The 24,610-nt window shown below is 31.1% G+C and overlaps 3 protein-coding genes across 3 annotated transcripts; 2 read left to right on the top strand and 1 right to left on the bottom strand.

Annotated features, from left to right (window-relative positions):
* The first annotated feature begins 1,061 nt into the window (after window positions 1-1,061).
* LOC109801791 (mogroside I-E synthase) lies at window positions 1,062-5,506 on the top strand. Its single transcript, XM_029271989.2, has 2 exons — window positions 1,062-3,856; window positions 4,594-5,506. The coding sequence occupies exons 1-2, from the start codon at window positions 3,233-3,235 to the stop codon at window positions 5,302-5,304; spliced, it is 1,335 nt and encodes a 444-aa protein (XP_029127822.1). The 5' UTR covers window positions 1,062-3,232; the 3' UTR covers window positions 5,305-5,506.
* A 794-nt stretch (window positions 5,507-6,300) lies between these two features.
* LOC109802574 (Thioesterase/thiol ester dehydrase-isomerase superfamily protein) lies at window positions 6,301-10,180 on the top strand. Its single transcript, XM_020363991.3, has 5 exons — window positions 6,301-6,774; window positions 7,803-7,980; window positions 8,483-8,949; window positions 9,391-9,519; window positions 9,648-10,180. Exons 1-5 carry the CDS (start codon window positions 6,382-6,384, stop codon window positions 9,807-9,809), a joined length of 1,329 nt encoding a protein of 442 aa, XP_020219580.1. The 5' UTR covers window positions 6,301-6,381; the 3' UTR covers window positions 9,810-10,180.
* A 2,926-nt stretch (window positions 10,181-13,106) lies between these two features.
* LOC109802270 (uncharacterized) lies at window positions 13,107-17,514 on the bottom strand. Its single transcript, XM_020363567.3, has 4 exons — window positions 15,415-17,514; window positions 14,980-15,179; window positions 14,378-14,622; window positions 13,107-14,208 (listed from the first exon to the last, which is right to left on the bottom strand). Exons 1-4 carry the CDS (start codon window positions 17,241-17,243, stop codon window positions 13,402-13,404), a joined length of 3,081 nt encoding a protein of 1,026 aa, XP_020219156.2. The 5' UTR covers window positions 17,244-17,514; the 3' UTR covers window positions 13,107-13,401.
* Window positions 17,515-24,610: the final 7,096 nt, after the last annotated feature.

Genomic DNA, 24,610 nt, shown 5'->3' with positions numbered 1-24,610 from the left:
TCGGAACGGCTCGTTTCCAATCCAGCAAAACGGCCCGTTCTGCTTCCAGAACGTCCCGTTCTCCCTTCTAGAACGGTCCGTTCCAAACCCGTTCTAGGACTTTAAAAAAAACATATTCCCTCTTTTGGAACGGCCGGTTCTGCATTTGGAACGGCCCGTTCCGACACCCAGAAATACCCTTATCCCTTTATTAAAATTACGAAAATGTCATCAATAATTACGAAAATGCCATCAATAATAAAAACTGGGTGTTACAATGAATCCAAAGCTATACAATAAGGATAGATGACAAACAATAAAGGTTGTGTTGATATATGGTGAGGAGATGATGAATGCATCGTTCTTGCAAAGTCTCTTGAGAGATGTTGTGCAATGCGGTCAAAATTGTGCTATGGAGGAGAGTAACAATTAAAGGAGACAAACGAATAGAAGAGAGTCACAAATATCGTATTACTAAAATAAAATAAAAAATTAAATTTTAAATTACAAAAAAAAGATATATTATTTTAAAAAAAAGTGTTAATCCAGTCAAGTCAACCAAATTTATCGAGTCAAAATGACTCACATCAGATTGAAAGTATATTTGATGCAAATGATCGATTCAAATCAGTTAAATGGTTAATTCTCTTGTCAATTAATAAGATCGATCAGACTGAACTGAACTGATAATACTAAAAATTAATATTCACTACTTTTTTGTGATCTTCATAAAAAAATTCATGTCTAAAATATTATTTAAAAAGATTAAATCTAAGTATATCATTCAAATATAATTTATTGATGAGACTTCTTCGAAAACATAAAATATAACTAAAATTTAAAAATTCATTACATGTGACCATTATTAAATAAAATGATTGTTAATCGTGTATCGAGTATTTATTTATTCGTCCAATGCGCGTGTTTATCTTATTATTAAAGTAAAACAATAATTCAGTCCACACGTTTTCCGTCTCGTTTTATTGAGGTTATCTTATTTCACTTTTATTTTATTTTATTTAATATGGTATTCAATCCACGCGTGTTTATTTTATGTTTGCACTTCAATAATATATATTTATATTCTTAATATATTATTAAGTATAAGTTGGGTAACATTCCTTAACTTTTTTATTTGACAATAAATCTATTCTACCAGCTTTTTTTTTATACTATATATAGGACATTATTGAGAGAAAAAAAATGAGAATATTGGTCTTAAAAAGTCATGTAATATTTCATCATAATTTTTTAAATATAAAAATCATATAATATTCAATAAAAATAATTAAAATATTTTTAAGAGTTTGTCAAAATTTAATGGTATTTAATTAAGACAATCAAGAAAGTTTTTGAAGTCTGTTAAAATTTAGGAATATTTAATTAAGATTTTTTTACTTTAAAAAAGTTCATTTGATATTAAAAAATATAGAGATTTTAATGGGCTATTTTGAATAATCAATTTTGTGAGTTTCTTTATTAGTGTAATTTATATGTAATACACTCATAAAATAATTTTATAAAATCTATCAAATTTTGCATGATTTTTATTCTCTTTTATTCTACTTTTTTTTCTTTCTTAAATCTTTTCTCTCACGTTTCTTGCTTCTCTGTCTTATTTTTTTTTCTCTATCATATTTTGTCGTCATGCTTCTCTCTTCTTTTTATTCTTTTTCTCATTTTCTCATTTTTTTATTTATCTCTCTATTTATTTTTTCTTCTTCATTTCATTTTTTTCTCTTTCCTTTTCTTTCACCTTTCTTGCTTCTCTTTCTATTATTTCCTTTCTTTTTTTATCTATCTCTTTTCTCTTTCTCTTTTTATTCATCTCTCTCATTTATCTCTTTTTCTTCTTCTCCTATCCTCTTTTTTTATCTATAAATTAGTGTATAATTTATCAATGTCTATTTTAAAAATTATTAAATATTTAAAATGATTTTTTTATAATTAAAATTTTAAATTATTAAAATTTAAGTATTTGTTTTTAATAAATTTTAATATTTAAATATAAAATTTTGAAACATAAATTAAAAAAAACTTTATAGGTTATAGTAATGACCCTCAAAATAAAAATGAAAATTTCAATTTACGTCATGCATCTTTAAAAAATGTGATTAAGATGATATTTAGTATTTTTAAATCACTTTCATAATTTTTAACTGAAAACCTCTATTTTTATTTAAAACACAAGCTGAATTTGTATTAGCATGTGACGTACTATATAACTTTCTTTGTAAAGAATGTTGTTTTGATGAATTTTCAATTGAATTAGTAGATGAATCTCCATTTTTAATATAACCAGTTATTGAACATCATAATTTTGAACATATATATTATTCATACTCAAGTGCATGAAAGAGAATATATAAATGCATGGAAGGCTAGTATAATCTTAAATATATGAAGAAATGTTAGTTAAGAAGATATTAAAATTTATTATTTGTTAAAAGATAAAAAAATATGTTGATTTTATTTTTTATTATTATTTATGTTATATTTTTTTTATTAAATATTGTAGAACTACAAATTCGTGTTTTTTTGTGAAATTCATAAAATATTTTAAAACTTTATAATATAAATCTATCAAAATTTATTAAAATATGAATTAAAAAAGTTTGATTAAAATACAAATTTTTAAAAAAATTCTAAAACTCGTGATATTTCTATAAATTTTTTAAAATTATTAAAATTCAAATGAATACTAAGATACATTCAGATCCCTTTAAAAAAATTATATATAAAAAAATAATTAAAAAAAAAAAAAAAAAAACCCTTCAGATCCCCTAGATACATTCAGATCCCTTAAAAAAAAAGCCCTTCAGATCAAAGATCAAAGAGGCCAATATAAATCGTTAAAATTGTGTAACATAAATATTTAAATAATATTATTACCGAACAAAACAGCTCATCTAAAGGGAACTCAAGTTGACCCTCCAATGTGTATGTATCTTATTTATTAAGTTACAACATTACTTAATACATTTTGACCCTCCAATATATATATCTTATTTACAAGATACAAGTTACATCAGACATTAATACAAGTCCATAATTTAGAAGATACATAATATTAAAAAAAATTAAATAATAATCATCCTATGGCATTAACTTGTTTTACACTTCATAAGTTGTCGCATCACATGCATAATTTCATATTGCCTCGTATATTATTGCCCTTCATGAAGTATAAGTAGGCCCTCTCAATCCACTCCACCTCACACAATTAAGAAGGAAGAACAAAAACATAGACAACATGGTGCACTGTGTGGTCTTAACATTTCCAGCACAAGGCCACATTAACCCCATGCATCAGTTCTCCAAGCTCTTGCAGCAAAAAGGGGTGAAAGTAACCCTAGTTACCACCCTTTCATACTGCAAGAAGTTGCAGAACTTACCTGCTTCTATTGCGCTTGAAACCATTTCTGATGGGTTTGACAATGACGGGATAAATGAAGCAGATAACTACAAGGCCTACTTGGAACGCTTTTGGCAAGTGGGGCCAAAGACGTTTGCTGAGGTTCTTGAGAAACTTGGTGGATCAGGTGACCCTGTTGATTGTGTTATTTATAATTCGTTTTTCCCTTGGGCTCTTGAGGTTGCAAAGAGATTTGGGATAGTTGGGGCTGTTTTCCTCACTCAAAATATGTGTGTCAATAGTATATACTACCATGTCAACCAAGGAAACTTGTGTCTTCCCCTCACAGAAAATGAGATTTCCCTTCCTTTGTTGCCTAAACTTCAGCTTGAGGACATGCCCACATTCTTCCTCCCCACAGATGAACATTCAGTTTTGCTTGATTTGGTAGTGGGTCAGTTCTCCAACATCGACAAAGCTGATTGGATCCTTTGCAATTCATTCTACGAGATGGAAAAAGAGGTAAGCAACTCATGTCTCATCAATTTTTATATTCTTATCAGTTTTTACAAAACATGTGATTGAGCTTTTTAATTTACAAGAAAGAATGAGAACTTCTTTAGATACAAACATACAAGAGTTTTTTTTTTTTTTTTTTTTTAGAATTTCTTTGTTGAAAATAATAATTTAAAAAAAAAAACACTTTTAAGTTGTATCTAAACAAACTCTTAATATAAAATAACCAATGTTATCTAAGAGATGAATCAATCTCATGTAATAACATACCAATTTCAAATCAATCCTTTACCTGATTTGTGTATATATTTATCAACTCATATGTTACGTTAAGATTAGCTCCTTTTTTAAATAATAAATTTTGTTATTAAAAATAAATACTAATTATGAATCATACAATAATTTATTTATATATATAAACACTTTTAAGTTGTATCCAAACAAATTCTTAATATAAAATAATCAATGTTATATAAGAAATGAATCAATCTCATGCAATGTATCAATTTCAGATCAATCCTTTTCCTGATATGTGTTACTATGTATATATGTATCAACCCATATATTACGTTAAGATTAGCCCTTTTTTAAGTAATAAATTTCGTTATTAAAAATAAATCCTGATTCTGGTTCGTACAATAATTTATTTGTATATAAACACGCAATTCCTTCACTTGCTAAAAAATGGTTTTTTTTTTCTTTGGATACGTAATGGTTGGTAACTAAATACAAGTTGCTTGCAGGTAACTGATTGGACAAAGAAGTCTTGGCCCAAATTTAGGACAATAGGACCATGCATAACATCTATGATTTTAAACAAGCGAGGTGACGAAGATCAAGATGTTACACAATTCAAGAGTGAGGAATGCATGAAATGGTTAGATGATAAACCAAAAGAATCTGTTGTGTATGTTTCTTTTGGGTCTATGGCAGTAATCAACGAGGAGCAAATAAAGGAAGTGGCATATGGTTTAAGAGGCAGTGGAAGTTACTTTTTATGGATAGTAAGGGCCTCAGAACAATCTAAGCTTCCCAAAGATTTCGAAAAGAAGTCAGAGAAAGGTTTAGTAATAGAGTGGTGCTCGCAGCTAAAAGTTCTAGCTCATGAAGCCATAGGGTGTTTTGTTACACATTGTGGTTGGAACTCCACATTGGAGGCATTGAGTTTTGGTGTTCCAACGGTTGCAATGCCATATTGGTCTGACCAAAGTACAAATGCTAAGCTTATTGAAGATGTCTGGAAAATGGGAATTAGGGTTACATTTGATGAGAAAAAGATTGTGAGAGGAGAAGCATTGAAATATTGTATAATGGAGATAATGAAGAGTGATAGAGGCAAAGAGATAAAAAATAATATGAAGCAATGGAAGGCTTTGGCTGCACAAGCTGTTAGTGAGGAAGGGAGTTCTCATGAAAACATTGAAGAATTTGTGAATAGCTTGTTCAGTTTATAATAGCAGCATGCATGGAATTTCAGATTTTGTATGTTCTTGTTGAACTAAACAGTGTTGTTGTTTGTTTTAATTTGTTGGCTAGTTATTGGAGAGTCACTGTGGTGAATGTCATTAATATTTTAGAAAATGAAAAATCGTGGCTCATTGAAGAAGTTGTAACTTAAATAAAACAATTTAATTAGAATATATTGATTTTATATTAAAATAATTAATTAACTTGATTAATATTAACAAAGATAATTTATGTAGTAATTATTTTGATTAGATATCAAAATATTTCAATTAAATTCTTAAAAATACCCATGACGTTGGAGGTTAATTTGGGTCCCCTGGTGTAATTGTTGTGGGCCTTTGACTTCCAAAGTTTTGCCACAGGTTGGACCATTAATATATATACCTAATAATATGTACTGCATTTAAGATTTATATCAAGAACAAAGTTGCTCTTTAATTTTATTTTTTTTATACCAAAAAATAACTTATAAATAAAAAATGAATATCATCTTCTATATTAAATCATTTTTAATCCTTTAACACGATTTCTACCATTATTTCTCTTTTGTTCATAAAAATATATAAAGTAGTTAAAAATTTAAACATTTTTAGTTTGTGTAATGTACATCATACATAATTATTTAATATAAAAATAATATCATAATTTAATTTTTTTAATAAATAAATATTCTTCATATAAATTATATTTTAAATTTTTAATAAATTAAATTATTAATAATGTTTAAAATATTGAAATTTAATTAGAAATAACAAAATGGATAGATTAAAAAATAAGAATTTAATTTTTTTTTCTAAAAACACTTTTATTTTGTTACTTTAATTTATATATATAATATCAAAGTAAATTTTATTTTGTCAACAATATTTATATTTAATATTTAGTTTTTCTTAGAATTACTTACCCACATATTTTTTAATATTAAAAAACCAATATTTTATAAAACATGAATATTTCCGAAACATTATTTGTGAGCAACGAAGGAGCACCAATAAGATTGTAATTGTTCCAGAAGTAGAGGAAAGTGTAAGAAAAGAGAATTATTTTTTAGAGGAAACTAAAGTATGGATTTGAATTCCCCTCCTTTCAACAACACAATTCCCGTCAATGGCACAATCCCGGTCGCCACCGCCCCTTTCATGAACCCTCCGCCGGCGAACGGCTCCGGCGACCGGAAGCCCATCGCCCTGTGGCCGGGGATGTACCACTCTCCGGTGACCACCGCACTTTGGGAAGCACGGAGCCAGATCTTCGAGAGGCTTCTGGACCCTCCGAGGGACGCTCCTCCGCAGAGCGAATTGCTCACCAGAACCCCCTCTCAGAGCAGGACCAGCATCTTGTACAACTTCTCCTCTGATTTTGTTCTCAGAGAACAGTATAGGGACCCCTGGAACGAGGTCCGAATTGGGAAGCTTCTCGAAGATCTTGATGCCCTTGCTGGAACTATTTCTGTCAAGGTAAAGTTTCGATTTTTATTTGGGTTTTCGGGGTTTCATGGCTATTTGTTTTAAGGGTATTGCTTGTCAAGTGATTAGATGTGCAGGTGGGGAGGTGATTGGTGATGGGGTTCAACTTCATACTGAAAGCCATTTGTGGTTTCAGTGTTTTTTTTTTATAATTATTTTCAGCTGTTTTTTTTCTGAATTTTTGAAGTTTTTGTGAGAAAGAGTTTAATTGTCCTGTACTATCTTTGTAAGAAGTTTTGCATTATTAACCAATCATTAGTTAAGAATGATGAGTTTGATAAACTTTTATAATAACTACTTTAAAAGTCAATTCTGGAATGAATTTTGACTGGATGATAGTGTAAATGTTATTATGCTAATGATGCATGAAAATTAGACTCGTATGATTGTGTGATCGTATGAATTTCCAAGTCCAAACTATGTTGTACTTTGATGATTGGCATTTGTGATGAATGACTTGTTTGTTAGGTTGTAGGTCAAGTGTAGTTTGATACTTGTTCAGTTGTTTGTATTCATGGAGTTTTCACATGAACGTTAATTTAAATTTTTGAAAACTGAAATATATATATATATATATATATATATATATATATATATATATATTATGATTGTCGGCATGTTATATTTAGTAAGGACATGTTTGGATAAATTTCTTCCAAAATACTTATAAGAGAAGAAATAGAAAGGAAAAATGAAATTAACTTCTTAATAAACTAAATTTAGCTTATGATAATAAGTTTAAAAAAAATGGAGTTCATATAAGAAAGCTTTTACAAATTAGTCTATGCATAAGTTAATTTTAGCTTATAAAAAAGTTATTTTTTTTTTCTCATACAAGTCTTTGTAGAAAAATTTATTCAAACATGTCTAAAGTGGACTTTTGGGCATTGTTTGAGTTTAGTGGGGTACTTAACTAGCTTGCTTCTGTTATTTGGAGAAAAATGTCAACATAGTAAATTTTAATCAAATTTCATATCCTATTTTTTGACTGTGCTATTTGCTATTTGTTTGTGGCATAGCACTGTTCTGACGAAGCTAGCACAACAAGGCCACTTATAGTCGTCACTGCTTCTGTGGATAAGATTGTACTGAAAAAGCCAATTAGTGTTAACACTGATCTCAAAATTGTTGGTTCTGTTATATGGGTTGGGCACTCCTCAATAGAGATTCAACTGGAGGTTACTCAGTTCAATGAAGGTGCATTTCTTAGGGCGTACATATATCTCGCAATTTGCCTAATTGATGGTTTTACTCATAACAGTGTTCATGATGCTGCATAGCCCTTAGAGCAAAAAGTTTCTCATGGCATCCTCCACATAACAATTTTACAAACCTTCATAATAGAATAAGAACATGTTTGGGTAAACTTGTCTAAAAACACTTCTAGGAGAGGAAAAAATAGGAAGACAAAATGAAATAAGTTTCTCCATAAGATAATAATTATCTTATGTATAAATTTGTAAAAGCTCTCTCCTGTTAGTTTCTTTAAAATCTTATTTTTAACTTATGCATAAGTTAGTTTTAATTTATAAAAACCCTATTTCAATTTTTCTTCTAGTTTTTCTTTTTTATAAGTGTTTTTGAAAAAGTTTATCCAAACAGGCTTTAATCTCATTTTCATTTTTTAATTTCCTTTGATACTTATTATTTTCTTTTACATATTTTAACCACAACTAATGCATTGTCAAAATACATGCAGAGGGCAATGATTCAGACTCAGTAGCACTAACAGCCAACTTCATATTTGTTGCTCGTGACTCAAAAACTGGGAAAGCTGCTCCAGTGAATCGACTTTCACCCGAAACTGATCATGAAAAACTTCTTTTTGAACAAGCTGAAGCAAGAAGTAATTTGAGAAAAAGGAAAAGAGGAGGGGAAAAGAAGGACTTTGAGAATGGGGAAAAAAATAGACTTAAGGCCCTATTGGCTGAAGGAAGAATCTTTTGTGACATGCCAGCTTTAGCTGACCGAGACAGCATTCTTCTAAAGGATACCAGCCTTGAGAACTCTTTGATTTGCCAGCCACAGCAAAGAAACATCCATGGTCGAATATTTGGAGGTTTCTTGATGCATCGTGCATTTGAATTGGCTTTCTCAACAGCTTATGCCTTTGCTGGATTAGTTCCTTGCTTTCTAGAAGTTGATCATGTTGATTTCCTAAGACCTGTGAGTATTTTCTCTCCATTCTTTTAAAAATATCAAAATTTGACTGTTACATGATTCTGTATTATGTGCACAGTTGGCACAGTCTTTGTAACCAATTTGAATTCAACAACAGTTACGTGCCAAAAAATTGATACACAAGTTACAAATTGTTTGAATTGACATCCAAAATAGAGTAATTTCTCTGTCACTTGTGTTTTGAATTTCTGGTAGAGAGTAAGAGGGGATGGGAAGTATTAATAGGTACAATAGTGTTCCTTTTTTGTGTGAGGGGTGGGGGGAGTGTACAAAATTTAATTTCAGAGTGGTTCTAGGGGCTTATGTTGCCATTCATCCTCCACCTCAAACTTTTTTCACCTGTGCTTTAAGTGTATTGAAAACACAAAAATAATGAAAGCAAACAATTGGCCAGTCTCATTTGTCATAAAATGAACCCTTGAACAGGTTGATGTTGGAGACTTTTTGCGTCTCAAATCTTGTGTTCTGTACACTGAGCTTCACGATCCAGATCAGCCACTTATCAATGTTGAAGTTGTTGCTCATGTCACAAGACCTGAGCTGCGTTCTAGTGAGGTTAGTCTTCACTGAACTTCACCTTATACAATACATAATCATTAGTCAGTTGCCCATTTTCTTAACCTCCAAGTGATTGAAGATTGTAATCATCTTTGTATGTTCTGTTCTTTTATGTGCCCATACAGGTATCAAACACTTTCCATTTCACTTTCACACTACGTCCAGAAGCAAAGGCAATGAAAAATGGATTCAAACTTCGAAACGTGGTACCGGCAACAGAGGAAGAAGCACAGCGCATATTAGAGCGCATAGATGCTGACAACTTGAATGAATTCTTCCGAACATAAGAAGTTAAGTATTTAAAATATTCGCCACTAACTATGTGAGCACAAGTTCTAAGGTTAGCTCTTATATAATAAAACTTTCTGCGTAATGTTTGAGAGCACTAGTGTTTCTTATGTCTATAGCATCATTATACTTGATAGAAGGTAATTGGTGCTTAGACAAGTATATGAACCTGCTCACAAGTCATATCATACATGAAGCAACTTTGTGAACCTAATAGATGTTAGTATGAGGAAAACATAGTAAGTTAGTGAAAGAGTGTTTACTTTACAATGAATTATGTCCGATCAATGATGGCTACAGTGAATTGCCACGATTGTTACTGGTTAAGCATATAAAGCTAGTGATATTTATTATATTATTACTTAGAAAATCTTGTTCAGTTAGTTTTACTTTCGAGCAATTTACTTCACCTTCCTCTCTTTATTTCCGTCTCATTTGTAATTAAGGGTTTATTTGGATAATTTTTTTTCAAAAAAATATTAAAAATTAATAAAATTAATTTTTGTATAAGTTAAAAATTAACTTGTACAAGTTAATTTTTTTAAAAAAATTAATATACATTTTTTAACAAATTAGGCTACTTTTAGCGAAGTTTATCCAAATAACCTAAGCATTCCTGGTATCAGGTGCTGCAAATTTAATACTGTATAGAACATGGAATTTGTCTTTTAATTAAAAAAAAATTAAACAGAAATGGCAATAATACATAATCACATATAATATAATACATGATACATCCTTGGGATTGGGAAGGGAAATGAGTTTTATTTTTTACGTAATGGATCTTATTTTTCATTTAATGATTCCACATGCTATTTCTATTAGTTTTTTTAAGGGAAGATAAATATTACTCCCTCGAACTCTCTCTCTCTCTCTTTTGAGTTTTGACTCAACTCCCTAGATCTCTTATTATCTGTCACCATGAGATTTTAGTTTCTTTAAAAAGTTAATAAAGCATTATTTTTTTTTTCGTAAATACTTATTTATATCTCACCTAAATACTAATAATTCATAACAGTATTCTAATTTTTTTTAATATAATATTCTGTGCATTATCTAAAAGATATTAGGCGGAGTAAATAGTTCAGTTTCATATGGCTAAATATGGAAATTTACTATCTTAACGAATTCTTAATTTTACGTTTATATTTTTTAGTTTTTAGTAAATTTTCATTAATTCTTTCTTATAAATATTATTCACACGGACTTTTTAATTGATAGTAATTCTATATAATATTGAGTAAATTAAAAAAAAAAATTGAAAGAGAATCAGAGGTTAAATCATCACAAAATTATGACATACGAAAGGTACAACTTCTATTGTGTCAATTTTTTTTGTACTTGAAATTTAGGGGAAGAGTGGTGTTACAATCTAAGGTAAGGAACACTTTTGGACTTAATTAACACTTGTAGATAAATTATATTTGTCTCACTCTAAAGATACAAAAATAAGCTCAAGTCAATGACTTGTTAAATTCGAGATCACGTCTTACTTGACCAATTCTTTCGGGTTAACCTACACTAGTACTGTATAAATTTTGTAAAATGATGTCAAATATATTTACAATAGGTAAATTATTAATTTAATTGTTAAAATTAAAATTCTCATAAAGTATATAGCCTACAAAATTTTATTTAATTAAAAAAATAATATTTCATTGTCTCGCTTTATTCCAACATATTTGTAATACATGCATAGAGAAGGAATCAAGTTACTTGAAAAATACCTTTAAAATAATCACTCTTCAGCCTAGTGATGTGAGGTTGTGATAGAATACATAGTGTCTTAATCCTGATGTTTTTATTATAATTTCGATGGATAAAAAAAAATTAACTCTTCATCATTGTTATTTATTTTATTTCAATTTAATGGATTAAAAATGAGGTATTCCTAATCATTAGATTGAAAGAAGAAAAAAAAATGCTAAAATAACTCTTATAACATGATCCATGATGGATAACATAAGGCAAAGGTTCATGATATATACACCTCCTTTTTTTTATAAGTACACCTCCTTTTTAAAAAAAATTATAAAATATTATAATTTAAAAAAAAAATTAATTTTGCACTTTCAACTTTCAATTTGCTACTTTCTTCTTCTTATTCACACATTTTTTTCTCTTTCAATTTTCACATGTTACCAAAATAGGTGGGGTGAAGGAAAAATAAGGGGGTGCATGTAAAAATTGAAAAAAGGAGGAAAGATGTGTGAAAAAAAAGTACTAAATTAAATGTTGTGGATGTAAAATTGAAAAATTTAAAACAAAAAATTAAAAATATTTTAAAATTTTAATTATTTTTTTAAAAGGAGGTGTACTTATAGAAAAAATGAGGTGTATATATCATGAACCTAAGACAAACAATGAAAGAAACAAGACCAATAAAGGCAAAGCCCATATTCTACGAGGCCCACAAAAAATTAAGCTCGTCGCGCCATCTAACCCAATCATATTAAGCACGTATTTTTGATCCCCAAGATAGGATGAGAATTCCCATAACTATTATCAAGCATTCATTATGATAGCTCATTGAATCTGACTTAAGAGAAATTTCTTCTAAGTGCACGGATACAAGTACCAATATTTAGTGTGTTATGATACATAAAAATATATAAATAAATAAAAAAAACAAAAAAAAAACTTGGGTATGGATATTAAGTTAAATATATTTTGCGTATTTCTTATATTTTTTTCTTAATATAGTTGATATTTATATAATTATATCCATCATTAATATATTGTTATTAGTCTATAATCTCTTGCAAAATTTATTAAAAACACATTATCTAACCAAATTTAAATAAGTGTTATAATTCAAGTTGCGATAATAAATAATAAATCTGTGTCGATCCAAAGAAAAAATGTATGAAGTTAAAACATTAAACATTTAATTTCTAGTAGAGCCAAACATATAATACACACTGATATTTTGATACATATTTATCGCTAATTTAAAGCTTCCTTATTCCCGTTGTGCTCAAGTGCAAACCATAAAGGATAATCCATAACTCTGCATGAGTAATAAAGAGATAATGCCCCCAAAGTCAAAAGGCATCTTTACTCAGCAGCCAAATTGGAATCTGTAACCCATCACAGTTTAGTTTCCACCAACCAGGGAAAATTTAAATTAAATGCCTATTCAATTCAACTTATTAAGAAAAAATAATCACTTATTTTTGTCATCTTTTCGAAAAAGAATTTGAATAGACTAACTGTTATACATAACATAACGGCTATTTCACTGAGAAATTCTTGGTGCAAAATCTCGAACTAGGATGACGGTAGGGTAATTCCAATTGCAAGCAAAGGTTATCTCTAATTGAAAAGCTTTGTACATGACTACAATACAATAACCTTATCGTCTTATCGTACATATTCAAGCTTTTTCTCCCCAGAGAAATTTTTTTACTCTACATATATAATCTACATAAACTGAAATCTTTTACAAGAATTTTTACAATGTAACAAGAAAATAAATTACAACAATTTTGGCCAAACCATGTAGGCTCCAACCAATCAAAAATCACCTGGTTCCAGGTTTTAAGGAGAAGATACAGCCAAAAAGTCACTTTCATGAAAGATATAGTATAGCTAAGGTGATGAACTGTCATCATCTGAAGAGTTGTTATGCTGTTGCCCTCCATGTAATCCAGGAAGGGGTTGTGGAAGCATTGGGTTAACTGGCACAGGGAATTTATGGGCCGAACTAACCATGGTTCTCTCATTTATCATTCCAACTTCTTTGCAGACCCGGTCAAGAACTGCTAGAAAGTCTCTTACAACCATGAAGATTCTAAATGGATGAGCTTCTTCCTTTGCCAAGTTCCCATGAAAATACTCAGTGATTTCCTTCACAAGAGAGGAAGCAACACTTTCTTGGGCTTGGATTTTTGGAATTTCCTCCTCAGCCATTCTGATGAATTTGTTCATTGATTCTGTGAACTTCTGGCTGCTGTCATCTGATCCTGTGGTTTGATTTAATTGCACAACCTCTGCTATGTTTGCAATTCCTTTGGAAAGTTTTAAGACATCACTGCTGAGAACTTCAGAATCCATAGCAGCAGCCTTCTTCACATTTGCTAGCTCGGAACTCAGGCTTGATACAACTTGTAGGCCAAGCCTCCTGCACTTGGCATCTTCACTCAAAGTAGAGCTTGAAGTTTGATTCGTGTTGGAGAGCCGAGCTCCTTCGGTTCGAATAATTTCCTGCACAACAAAATGCAGTAGAGTGGTTTTCCCATCTGCGCCTTTAACATCGGCCAGTTTGAGAAGAGTATCAAGTTTGAATGCTTCTGCATCCCCACGGTTGGTTCCCACATTCATACGGTTCCCAGTTTTTAGTACAGCCTCCAGAAGCTTCAAGAACAATCTACAATGTCGCAGCTCTTCACAGGCAGCCTGCAAAAGTGCCAACCAAAAGACGAAGAAACTTAAAGTAATGACATACAAGGTAAACTTGCATGAGAAGTACATAATAAGGGGAAGAGACAAGACTATTGTTAACATATTCTTCTGGTATTGACATTAAAATGGGAGTGAATTGTTAGAATTAGATGACTTAGATTACCTCTAGAGTTTGAAAGGATGTCCTAAGATACTCCACTTCCGACTCAAAATTGGCTATGTAAAGCATTGTTTCAATCCTTTTAAATGCAAAAGGCACATCAAGCACTGCCTTCAAAAATTTCTCAGCCAGACCGAGCTTGGTTGGTGAGTCATCTTCATGTTCCTTCAACTTACGTTCTTCTTCCTTGCTTGGTGCCATTCTTAATAAGCTTTCAAGTAATTCTATTCCAAGTGTATCAGTACTACCTGTAGAGAGGTAAATTGAATATGGTCCCTCATCACTACTACTCTGAAATAAACTAGCAAGTTACGCAAACAAAATTTTCCACTAGCTTTAAGTGGTATTTTATGGACACATATAATTATCAATATACAGTTTAATGTATATACAAGTTCATTCCACTATAAAGAAAAAGAGACTGTCAAAAGTTCTTAATAAAGAATTGACTACCGAAATACTTCTCTTCTTCCTTAAATAATCCCCCAATGTGTATGAGGGGTAGTTTTATTACGGGTCCAATAAGCCATTCAATATCTATCGGTCTACCAAAAACTACTACAGAAAATTATGTCACAACTTCATGCGGGAACGAGAAAATGTACCTTCTAAAAGTGCTTCACACACTTCTTCTATAGTGACATTAAGCGCTTTCAGCAAGATTGAAATATTTTGAGACTTTTTAGGATCAAGCACTCTTTCCTCCTGATTTGGCAGGTGAAAAACTGAGTTTGCAGTTGCATCCTTAGGTTTTTGGTTTGGTGTGTTCACTACAAACAATGTTTCAATCATTTTCTCATTCAATCTGCAGCCAACCCAATTCAATATACTCAATTCAACAACACCGATTGCAGCACATACACAAGAATTGTCAACCATAAAGTGGCATTCATAAAATAAGGTAAAGAAATCAAGACGAAGATTTATAGAAAAGACCATCAAGAATGAAATCGTAACATCCAATTTCAGGGGAATACCAAGCTATTTACAAACATAAGAGTTAGAAGATCATAATGATAACTAAGAAATGAGAATCTTACTTAAACGAACTCGACTTCATCTGATCCCACACCATTTCACGATCAGATGTTGTTCTCACTTTGTCCCAATGCAGGGCCTTCAACTTGGGTTTACTAGTCTCTTCAATTTCCCCCAAAACATTGTTTGCTTGGTTTTGCAACACAAAAGGCCTAGAAGGAGGCACCAATTCCGGCGGCCTCGACGCTGGCTGTGTCGATGGCCCCGGCGGCGGCACTCCCCACTGCTTCCTCTGCCGTGGCAGAGGCGGAGGCGGCGGTGGAGCAGGGCCGGGAATCTCCCAGTGCCTCCTTTGTGGCACAGGTGGAGGAGCTGGAACAGTTCCAATTTCATCAAAGGGTGTTGCTATTGAGAGTAGTGGAATGTTCCAGTGTTTCCTCTGCGGCGCAGGCACACCGTAGGAGCCTGTTCCCAATTGACTCGACATTCCTCTGTCGGTTTCCGGTGACGAAAGTAGGGCGGGTGACACAGGCAATGATGACAGACTCGGTAACATTAGTCCGTCGGAGAAACTCGAAATTCTCGGAGACTGATCGAACGTGTGATGACGTGTCAACTTCTCCGGCGAAGAGGGAAGAGAAAACGCCGAAGACGAAGAAGCATTAGATAGTCTCGGTGGTGGTGGTGACGCATTTTCGTTTTTCTCCAATGTTCCTTCGTGTGATGATGCATGTGAATGTGCACGTGCACGTGCATTCAATGCATCGTTATCATGTTCACTGAAAACCCTATCTGGAGTTGAGCATAACGAAGGAGAGGAAGGAGAAGATTGCACGTGCTGATGGTTGTAGTTTTCCGGCGATTTTGGTTGTGTTCTCCGGGGGCTCGAACTCGCCGGCGGCGAGAGGCTGATGGAATGAGACCTCTCCGGCGAGGCAGAGGAAGAGGAAGAGCACAAGCTAGAGGTGACGGTGGCGATTCCCCCGGCGGCGAAAACTCGCCGGGAATCCGATCCATTTTCGCCGGAGCCTCCCAACGACGAGCCTCTCGGCGAGTAAAACTCCTCGTCGCCGTCGTCTTCCTCCTCCTCCGCGGTGGTGAAACCCGGGTCATCGCGCGGCGGAGGATGCGGCGGCGGAGGCAATGAAGCCTGCCGAGCGAGCGGCGGAAGCGGCCGGAGCTCCGGCGACTCCATTTTCCGGTCGCCGGAGACATCGCCGGCGGCGTCTTCAATTAAGTGAGTGTTGGCGACGGTGCCGAGATAGAGAAACTCAGAGCTGGCGGAGGAGGTGTGGCGGAGCTTGCGGGTTTCGACGGCGGCGGTGTCGGCATTGCGGCGGAGAGGGGCGAGGTCGGTGTCGGAGCGGAGAATTTTGCGGTGGATGGCGGGGGGAGGGTTCCGGCGGCGGTAGCAGACGAAGGCGGAGAGGGCGACGGCGAGTACGGCGGCTGCGGCGGCGGAGAGGGCGAGGGGGAGGAGTTTGTTGGAGGAGGAGTTGGGTTTGGGGGAGTGAGGGATAACAAGGGAGGAGATGTTGGCAGGGAAGGAAGCAAAGGTGGTTGGGGAAAATGGGGGAGGTGGAGGGGAAGAAGGGTATAATGGGAAAAATGGTGAATTTGGATTTGTTGTTGCTGGTGTTGTGGTTGTTGTTGTTGTTGTGGTGGTGGAAGTAGTTGGAATGGTGGATGATGGGTATTTGGGTTTTTGTTTTTGGGTTGAAGGGTGAAGAGGTGATGGTTGTGGTGGTTGTGAAGGAGGGAGAGAGGTTGATGGTATAAAGGGTTCATGGAGGGTTCTTCTGTTGAGGAAGAAGAAGGGTTGCGATGAGAATGCACATGAGAAGAAGGAAAGGAAAAGGGACAATAATAAGAACAAGAACAAGGTTTGCATTGTGTGGTGTTGTGTGAAGTGAGTGAGTGAGTGAGTGAGTGAGTGAGATAAGTAGTAATGAGAGTGGGGGCTTATGTTACAGAAAATGGGGTGAGAGGTTTGAAAAGGAGAGTGTGAAAAGGTTGAATTTATGATGAGATGAAAAGGGTGTGTTGCATACAGCTAAGATTCTATTTGAAGGCTATGAAACTTGGAACTGTTGAGGGTGTTTCAGTGCATGCCACTCACTACAACTCAATCATTCTTTCTCCTTTCTCTTCTCTTTTTTAACAATTCTTTTTACTTTTGACATTCTTGGTTAACTGGTTCCCGGCAAAGTTACACATGGAAACAGTGAAAGGGGACATTGGTGAGGATTTTTGTAGGTGTATTTGGTAATGGTATGGAACGTCCAACATTATTATCCTCACAATCTGCTACTGCTACTTTAGTATCTGTTGCTTTGAAAATGTGGACAAAGAAAACATTGGGTTGGTTTTGAAATGAATGTAGTAGTGGGTCATACAAACAATAACAAATGTACTTAGTGGTACAGTGTAGGTGGCATGTCTTAATCTACAATTCTATCTGATTAACTACTTACATTTTGTTTGAAGAGAAATAAGTTAACTACTTTCTTAAGTAATAATAACATTTTTTGAGGAATTAGTTAAGCATTAACATTGGGTATTCAAGATTTGGTCTTTTAATATGTAAATATGTTAAAATCATCTCTCTCTTTTTATATACCATCAAACTTGTCCATAATATTGTAACTATTGGTCATTAACCATTTTAATATATTCATAAAGTAATGGTTCTTGTTTTGTCTTACATGTGTTTTTAATGATGTAGCATAATAATATTCTTTATTAATAAAATTGGCAATATTTGCAAAAACTATAAGCAATGGTTTGAAAAACCAACAATATTCATTTGTGTTGGGCTTAGACATAAAAAATGAATCGTGTTGAAAATATGAATCTCATGGTTGAAGTAAAAACACTAATAAGCCCAGGGACGGATTAGAATACTATTAAAGTGGCACAAAAGAACTTAAAATAAATATAAAATCATAATTATTAAATACATCAGCTCATTTATCTAACTTATGAATATCAGTCATTAAAATCATAAAATTCGTCGATCAATAATATAAAAACATGTATCAATCGTTAACTAATATCTTAATATAGTTATATTTATTGTGGCAAATTTATTTCATCATAAATATTTTTTCAAAGAGTTAAAAAAAAAAAAGAGGGGGGCCCAAACCGCAACCCCCCGCGAACTCATTCCTGAATAAGCCCTAAGAAAAATTGCTATAACAAAGAAAATGAATGTAAATAAATATAGTATCTAATGTTAATGTTGCAGTTACTTAATTTTATTGCGAAGTAATTTTCACAACATAAAAATTATAATTAATTTGACTAAAATAAATTTATTTAATATGCAAATTATTAAGTTTTCTGTTTTTTTATTCAAATTAAATTATTTAAAATTATTTTTACCTTTTATGATCCAATTATTATTTTTGTTTTAAATAATTAAATATATTCTTTTATGTCATTTTAAATTTATATCAACCAATCTTAAAAAAAAACACTTTTAACTCAATCAATTAATTTACAAATTTTTATATTTTCAGTTCTTAACTTTAATTAGTTTATATATCAGTTTCACTAGACACATCTTATATACGCACAAATCTGTGCTTCTTTTACCGAAAGTTGATTTCTACAGTACTAAATATCTTAATTATATGAGTAACACTAATCATTCTTAAACTTAATTTAACTATAAAAAAAATCCATGCATTATATAAGTATTTTAAAGTTGAATAATGTTTATATATTTAAATAAATTAAAGATACTAGAAAATATTCTTTTATTAAATAAAAATAATTAAAAAAATTATTTCATTTAAAAAATATGATATATTTTGTCAAAATTAAAAATTAAAGTTAAGATTGATTAAGATTATAATAAATTAAAAAAAATCAATTTAGTTATAATCTATACTATATATAATTAGATATCTCCTTTTTGTATACTAAATTTTTGGACAATTTTGTCCCAACAATTACAATTAAATTATTTTTTAACTTTTCAACATTTTGGTGTAAAAAGAAAAAACTTTTCAACATTTTCAAAATTATCCTTACAACTATAACAATTAAAAAATTGCTTATGCTCTTTTTTTATTAATTGCTCAGTTTTATTTTATTTTCATATTTTAAAAAATATACGGAAGTACGAAATATCTTTCTTATGTTATTTTATTATAATAGGAATATCTCATTTTAGTATGCTTTTTTAATGAGATATTTGTCTTTGATTTTTATTAAATAATCACCTCATAGTTAATTGTTTACTTCCACTTTGATTTAATTATTTTTATTTCTCTAGTATATGTGATAACTACTTTTTGTCGTTGACAATTTTTTATAATAGATAAATAACATTGTTTAAGAAATTTAGAAGAAAAAAAATTATATCACGTGGATGTCACTTGAAATGGTTATATAATTTTTAGTTAAATGCATAAGTAATTAATAAATATTATATAATAATAGATTTGAAAACGATAATTTTATATTTAAAACATGAAAATAAAAATATAAGAAAAAAATAAATTAAATTCACTCATTTTGTAGGATTAGAAATATATTTAAATTTTAAAACTATTTAATAAACTAGTTGTTATCCTAAGTACATACTACCCGACCATGTAGGGCCTCATTATCAGAAAAGGCACTAAAAAAATCATTTAGTATATATTGTAACACTATAAGTTTTTGTTTAATTATTATCTTTTAACAATAATTACGTGTTGAATTGTTTTGAAGTAAGATGTTGAGAGACTCTAGAAGTTAAGGAACTCTAGAAGTTAAGGAACTCTAGAAATTAAGGAACTCTTGTGAAATCCTTAGGAATTTTAAAGGATTTTTATCGACAAAGGTTCAATTTGATCTTGAGAATAAGAGTACATATATAAGATTTCTTTTAAGAATTGGGTTTCATAAACTCTTTCTCAAAAAACTTAGAGAGATGAGCTTAGAAAGGGGAACTCTAATTTATAAAGTTTCCTTTTCTTTTAGCTTCTCGAAAGTTTTAGAGTTTTTATCCTAGCAGTTAGTTGTTGACTCAAGGTGTTTGGGTTGAGAACTGAGAGATAATAGTAGTTGGTAAGAGCTTTTGTGTTACCTTGAAATCATCTTACTTTCTTCTAGCTTGGAGTTGAGGTTAAGGAAGTTATAACTCAAATCTTTGATAGATTGATGAATTATATGTACCTTGAATTCAATGAATCTTTGGTAAGAGCTTTTGTATGGACGACTCTTGGGTGGAGATTGTTGTTTGTTGGACTTTGGTGTTTTGAGTTCATGAGGGTAAATTTTGGTGATTGATCCTAGTTGTTGTTGCATATTGCTATGTTGGTGTATAGTAAGTTGTGGATGATGCATATGTATGATATATTGCATTGCATGCTTGGGATTTCTTAGTTTTCAGGTGGATTAAGCCAAATTTGTGGTTTGTTAAGTGTAGAACTCATCATCGTGCTAGGGTGTGACTTAAATCAAGGAGTTTATGTATTGCTCGCACTAGGTGTAAGGAGAGAGAAAATTCTCTGACTTTGTCATGCTAGACATGATTTGAATGGCGTCGGATGTGAGGTGAGAGAATTAACTCTACCTAAATTGGTATTGGACATTAAGGGAGTGATAATGAGGGTGAGGAGAGAGACTTGTTTCTGCTCGGAATGAGATTAAGCATAGGTTTTTGCCATGTCAAGTATGAGGACCCAAAGGTTTCCTACCCCTTCCACGTCGGACACAAGTTTGTGATGTCGGAGGTGGGAAAAATAGAGAGTTTCCTACCTCAATGACGTTAAGCGTAAGGTGTGTGGCTTTGACCGCAATTTACTTTGAAAATTCTTGTTGTTGATCGGGTAGCTTATTGCTACTTTTGTATAAATGTTATGGAGTTGCTTGACCAATAACCTAAGATTACATATTACAGTTTCTTTTAGATTACTGTATATACATATATATTTGTATAGTTTTTTTAGTTGATGATGCAAACCCTTGTGCATGTATGTATATGTATATGTATATTATTATTATTATTATTATTATGTCTTTCAATAACTGTTTATATATTAATCATAGGTAGTTGTAGTTATTTTTCAATATTAATAGTTGATTTTGTTAAGTATAGTAGTCATGATAGGTCGTTACATAATCCATCCTTATTATAGTTTATGTTGACTTTTGTTCGTTATATATATGGGTGCATGAGTGCATACTGAACAACAAAACACAACACACTACACTATGAAGACTACAACAGTACAACTTATAATACTCTTAAATTATATTTCTCTTATTATTAAAAATTATTTTTGGAGTGATGTTTTTTAGTTCGAAAATCCTTCACTACACACAATTGATTTGACAAGTAGTTATATATATGTTGAGAGAGGAACATATTATAAATTAACCTACCAAAGTATTTTCTCTTTAAAGATACTACTTAACATGCTTCAACTCTAACTTCTCTAAACTTTTATTCTTGCTTATTTTGATCTTTGTTAATTCAATTTATCATTTGCTTATATTTATCTTGATGTAATTCTTTGATAAATAATATATCTTGTATTTTCTATTTCAATGACTTCAACACATTTTAGATCAATTAATAAAGAAGTAATCTAAAAAATATTATCTACATTGATTATGAAAGTAACTAATCTAGAAAGTACAAATCCCTTAGTAATTGATATAGTATGTGAACATTTTTTTTTCAATTTTTTAAAATTCTAGTTTTCTACTATGGTTCTCGTTTAAATTAATCTAGAATGTTGTCACCTTTTTAGTTTTTCAAAATTTTATAACTAAACTTAAAAGTTTAGATAACACTTAAAAACAATAATAAAAACGATATACCAACCATTTTGACGATAAAAAAATGGTGTATTTCTAAATTGAATGATCAAAATAGAACAAACCTTTTTTAGAAATTAAAACTAAACTTGAAAAATTTTAGGTAAACCTAAAACATATTTTACTCTTAATTAAAATTAGCTAATATAACTATTTTATTAGCTTTTATAGATTATTTATTTATTTCTTACAAAATCCCTAAAGATAAAGATAGTAATGATTTTCTTAAAATATTTGTATTATCTTAAGTGATATTTCTTTCATCTCATTTTATTTGACATTTAAGTTTTACACGATAATTAAAAAAAATAAATATTTTAAACTTTATGAAAGCCATTGAGAATTTTTTTTAATATACTCCTCGTCTTAGAATGTTAAACAAAATGAAACACAAGTAGTAAATAATTTAAAATGAAACAACGTCTATAATTATTTATAGTTCTCCACTCGTAATTTGTGTTTGAAATGAATCCTTTTGTCAACTATGATTTCCATTATTGAAAATTTGAAAATTTGTGTTTAGATATATGCATGCTTCACCGTGGCTAGGATGTGTATGGTACCCAAGGCACCTAAAATTCTTGGTTCTTTTAACGTGTTCTTCATTTTAAAAAACAAAGATGATTAACATAAATGAAATGTTATGTTTTGTGAGTAAGAACACCTTTCTAGGCTACTCAGTCTACGCCCTAGAGATTCAATGTTAGGAAATTCAATGTTTGATTGTGTCTGAAATTGTAATTTGAGAATCCCATTTATCGAAAAATAGACTTTGGGTTTTACTTTGAGCCACGCATTAATTAAAAAAGTATTAAGTCCTTGAAAAGAATAAATGGGAGTGCTTTTTAGTTTGACAAAAGACAAAGAAAGAAACCCAAACGATACAAAACTCCTTAAAGTCCGGGGAAAGGGAAACTGTTCAACCAAAATTAACCCCACGGTCAAACACTTTTATTTATGTTACGGAAAAAAAGGTACTTAATCAAAATAATAAATTAATAAATTTATTCTAATAATTTATACAATCATTACAAGTTATTTACAATTATTAAAAATAAAATGTAAAAGATAAAAATAGGCATCAAATGAATTTTTTTTATTATTAGTATAAATATAAAAAAAAAGTTACATGTATCATGCATGAGAAACAATCATTTTCTAGTCGATAAAATTACAAAATAAAAAGTTGATAAGTAAAGTTTTTTTATTCAAATATTTAATATCAATACATATATTTATTTAAATTCAAAATTATTGACTAAGTTAAAACAAATTTCTACTAATGACTCGGTGTATATTTAGATTGAGATTATATACTTTCTAAATCTACGCTCATTTAGAAGTTACAAATTCTTGCTTCTTGATTTTGTGTTTTGGAAATTGAGATTTCATGGTGATTCAAAAGTTTTCCCAAATATGCTCTCATTTACCCCTAGTTAGAAGAGTTTTCTGTTTTTTTATTTTATTTTAATAATAGTGTTTCTTATTTATCCCTTTTCCTTAAAATAAGGACTTTTATATTCTTAAGTAAATCATATTTCCTCCTTTTTCTTAGGAAAGTAAAAATTTGGTAATGAACTTGAATTTACGGGTCACTTGAGTTTATAATAATGTAACCTTCAAGATAAATAAATTATGGATTTGGCTAGTCTTGTGTGAAGCAGGGTGGAGTTAACCATTTTTTCTTTTTTGAGGAAGTGCACTAGCGCTATATATAAATTAATATATTAAATTTAACTAATAATTAAAAAATTATAATGATTAGTAATATTTATTAAAAAAAAAGTAAAAGTAGGAGAGTATTTTATTTGGAGTGGAATGTAAAAGAAGTCATAAAAACGTTATCTACAAACATCTTTTGGCAAAGGACTATTCTCTTAATTATTTTTTGAGACTCATGTACAGTGTATTTTTAAAATAATGATAAGGCCATTAAATAAATAAAAAAATATGATGATTATAGTTTATTTCGTTTTGGGGTAGCCGTAACCCTACCTCAATCTTGTTTTACCACCCTCCACCGGTAATGTAAAACCCAATAAAAATCATTCTTTTATAGAAGCCTTAATACAACTACCAAGGATAGAAAGAAAGAAAAAATGACAATTCATAGATCGTTTCGTGCTCCCACTATTGAAAAGTGCCTCGTCCTATAAAGACAAGGACATGGAGGAATAATAATTGTATAAAAAGACAACTCACATACTCAAAGTACACACTTCTCCAATTCAAACTCTCTTACATGAGAACTTATTACATTGAGCGTTGCAATGCTTTTTATACAATCAATATTATGTATGAGAACATATTAGTCATAGAGTAACATCTCTGCTCACATTATGGATTAGAACCCTTCAAGCTAACATTCTAAATCATAGTCCTCTGAAGCTGACATTCCAGATCAACCAACTCATATTACTGCTCATTTGGGCTAACTGC

This window comes from Cajanus cajan, chromosome 4 (assembly GCF_000230855.2).
Source record: "Cajanus cajan strain Asha chromosome 4, NIPB_CcT2T_4, whole genome shotgun sequence".
Taxonomy (NCBI): Eukaryota; Viridiplantae; Streptophyta; class Magnoliopsida; order Fabales; family Fabaceae; genus Cajanus; species Cajanus cajan.
This window is presented reverse-complemented; position numbering and strand designations above follow the sequence as displayed.

Bases quoted from the DNA above. Each gene is read 5' to 3' on its own strand.
- LOC109801791 (XM_029271989.2), top strand. From the start codon at position 3,233: ATGGTGCACTGTGTGGTCTTAACATTTCCAGCACAAGGCCACATTAAC. The intron at 3,857-4,593 runs GTAAGCAACTCA...AGTTGCTTGCAG, and splicing joins TCTACGAGATGGAAAAAGAG to GTAACTGATTGGACAAAGAA.
- LOC109802574 (XM_020363991.3), top strand. From the start codon at position 6,382: ATGGATTTGAATTCCCCTCCTTTCAACAACACAATTCCCGTCAATGGC. The intron at 7,981-8,482 runs GTGCATTTCTTA...AAATACATGCAG, and splicing joins GGTTACTCAGTTCAATGAAG to AGGGCAATGATTCAGACTCA. The intron at 8,950-9,390 runs GTGAGTATTTTC...ACCCTTGAACAG, and splicing joins ATGTTGATTTCCTAAGACCT to GTTGATGTTGGAGACTTTTT.
- LOC109802270 (XM_020363567.3), bottom strand. From the start codon at position 17,243: ATGCAAACCTTGTTCTTGTTCTTATTATTGTCCCTTTTCCTTTCCTTC. The intron at 15,180-15,414 runs GTAAGATTCTCA...GGTTGGCTGCAG, and splicing joins ATGAAGTCGAGTTCGTTTAA to ATTGAATGAGAAAATGATTG. The intron at 14,209-14,377 runs GTAATCTAAGTC...GCACTTTTGCAG, and splicing joins CATCCTTTCAAACTCTAGAG to GCTGCCTGTGAAGAGCTGCG.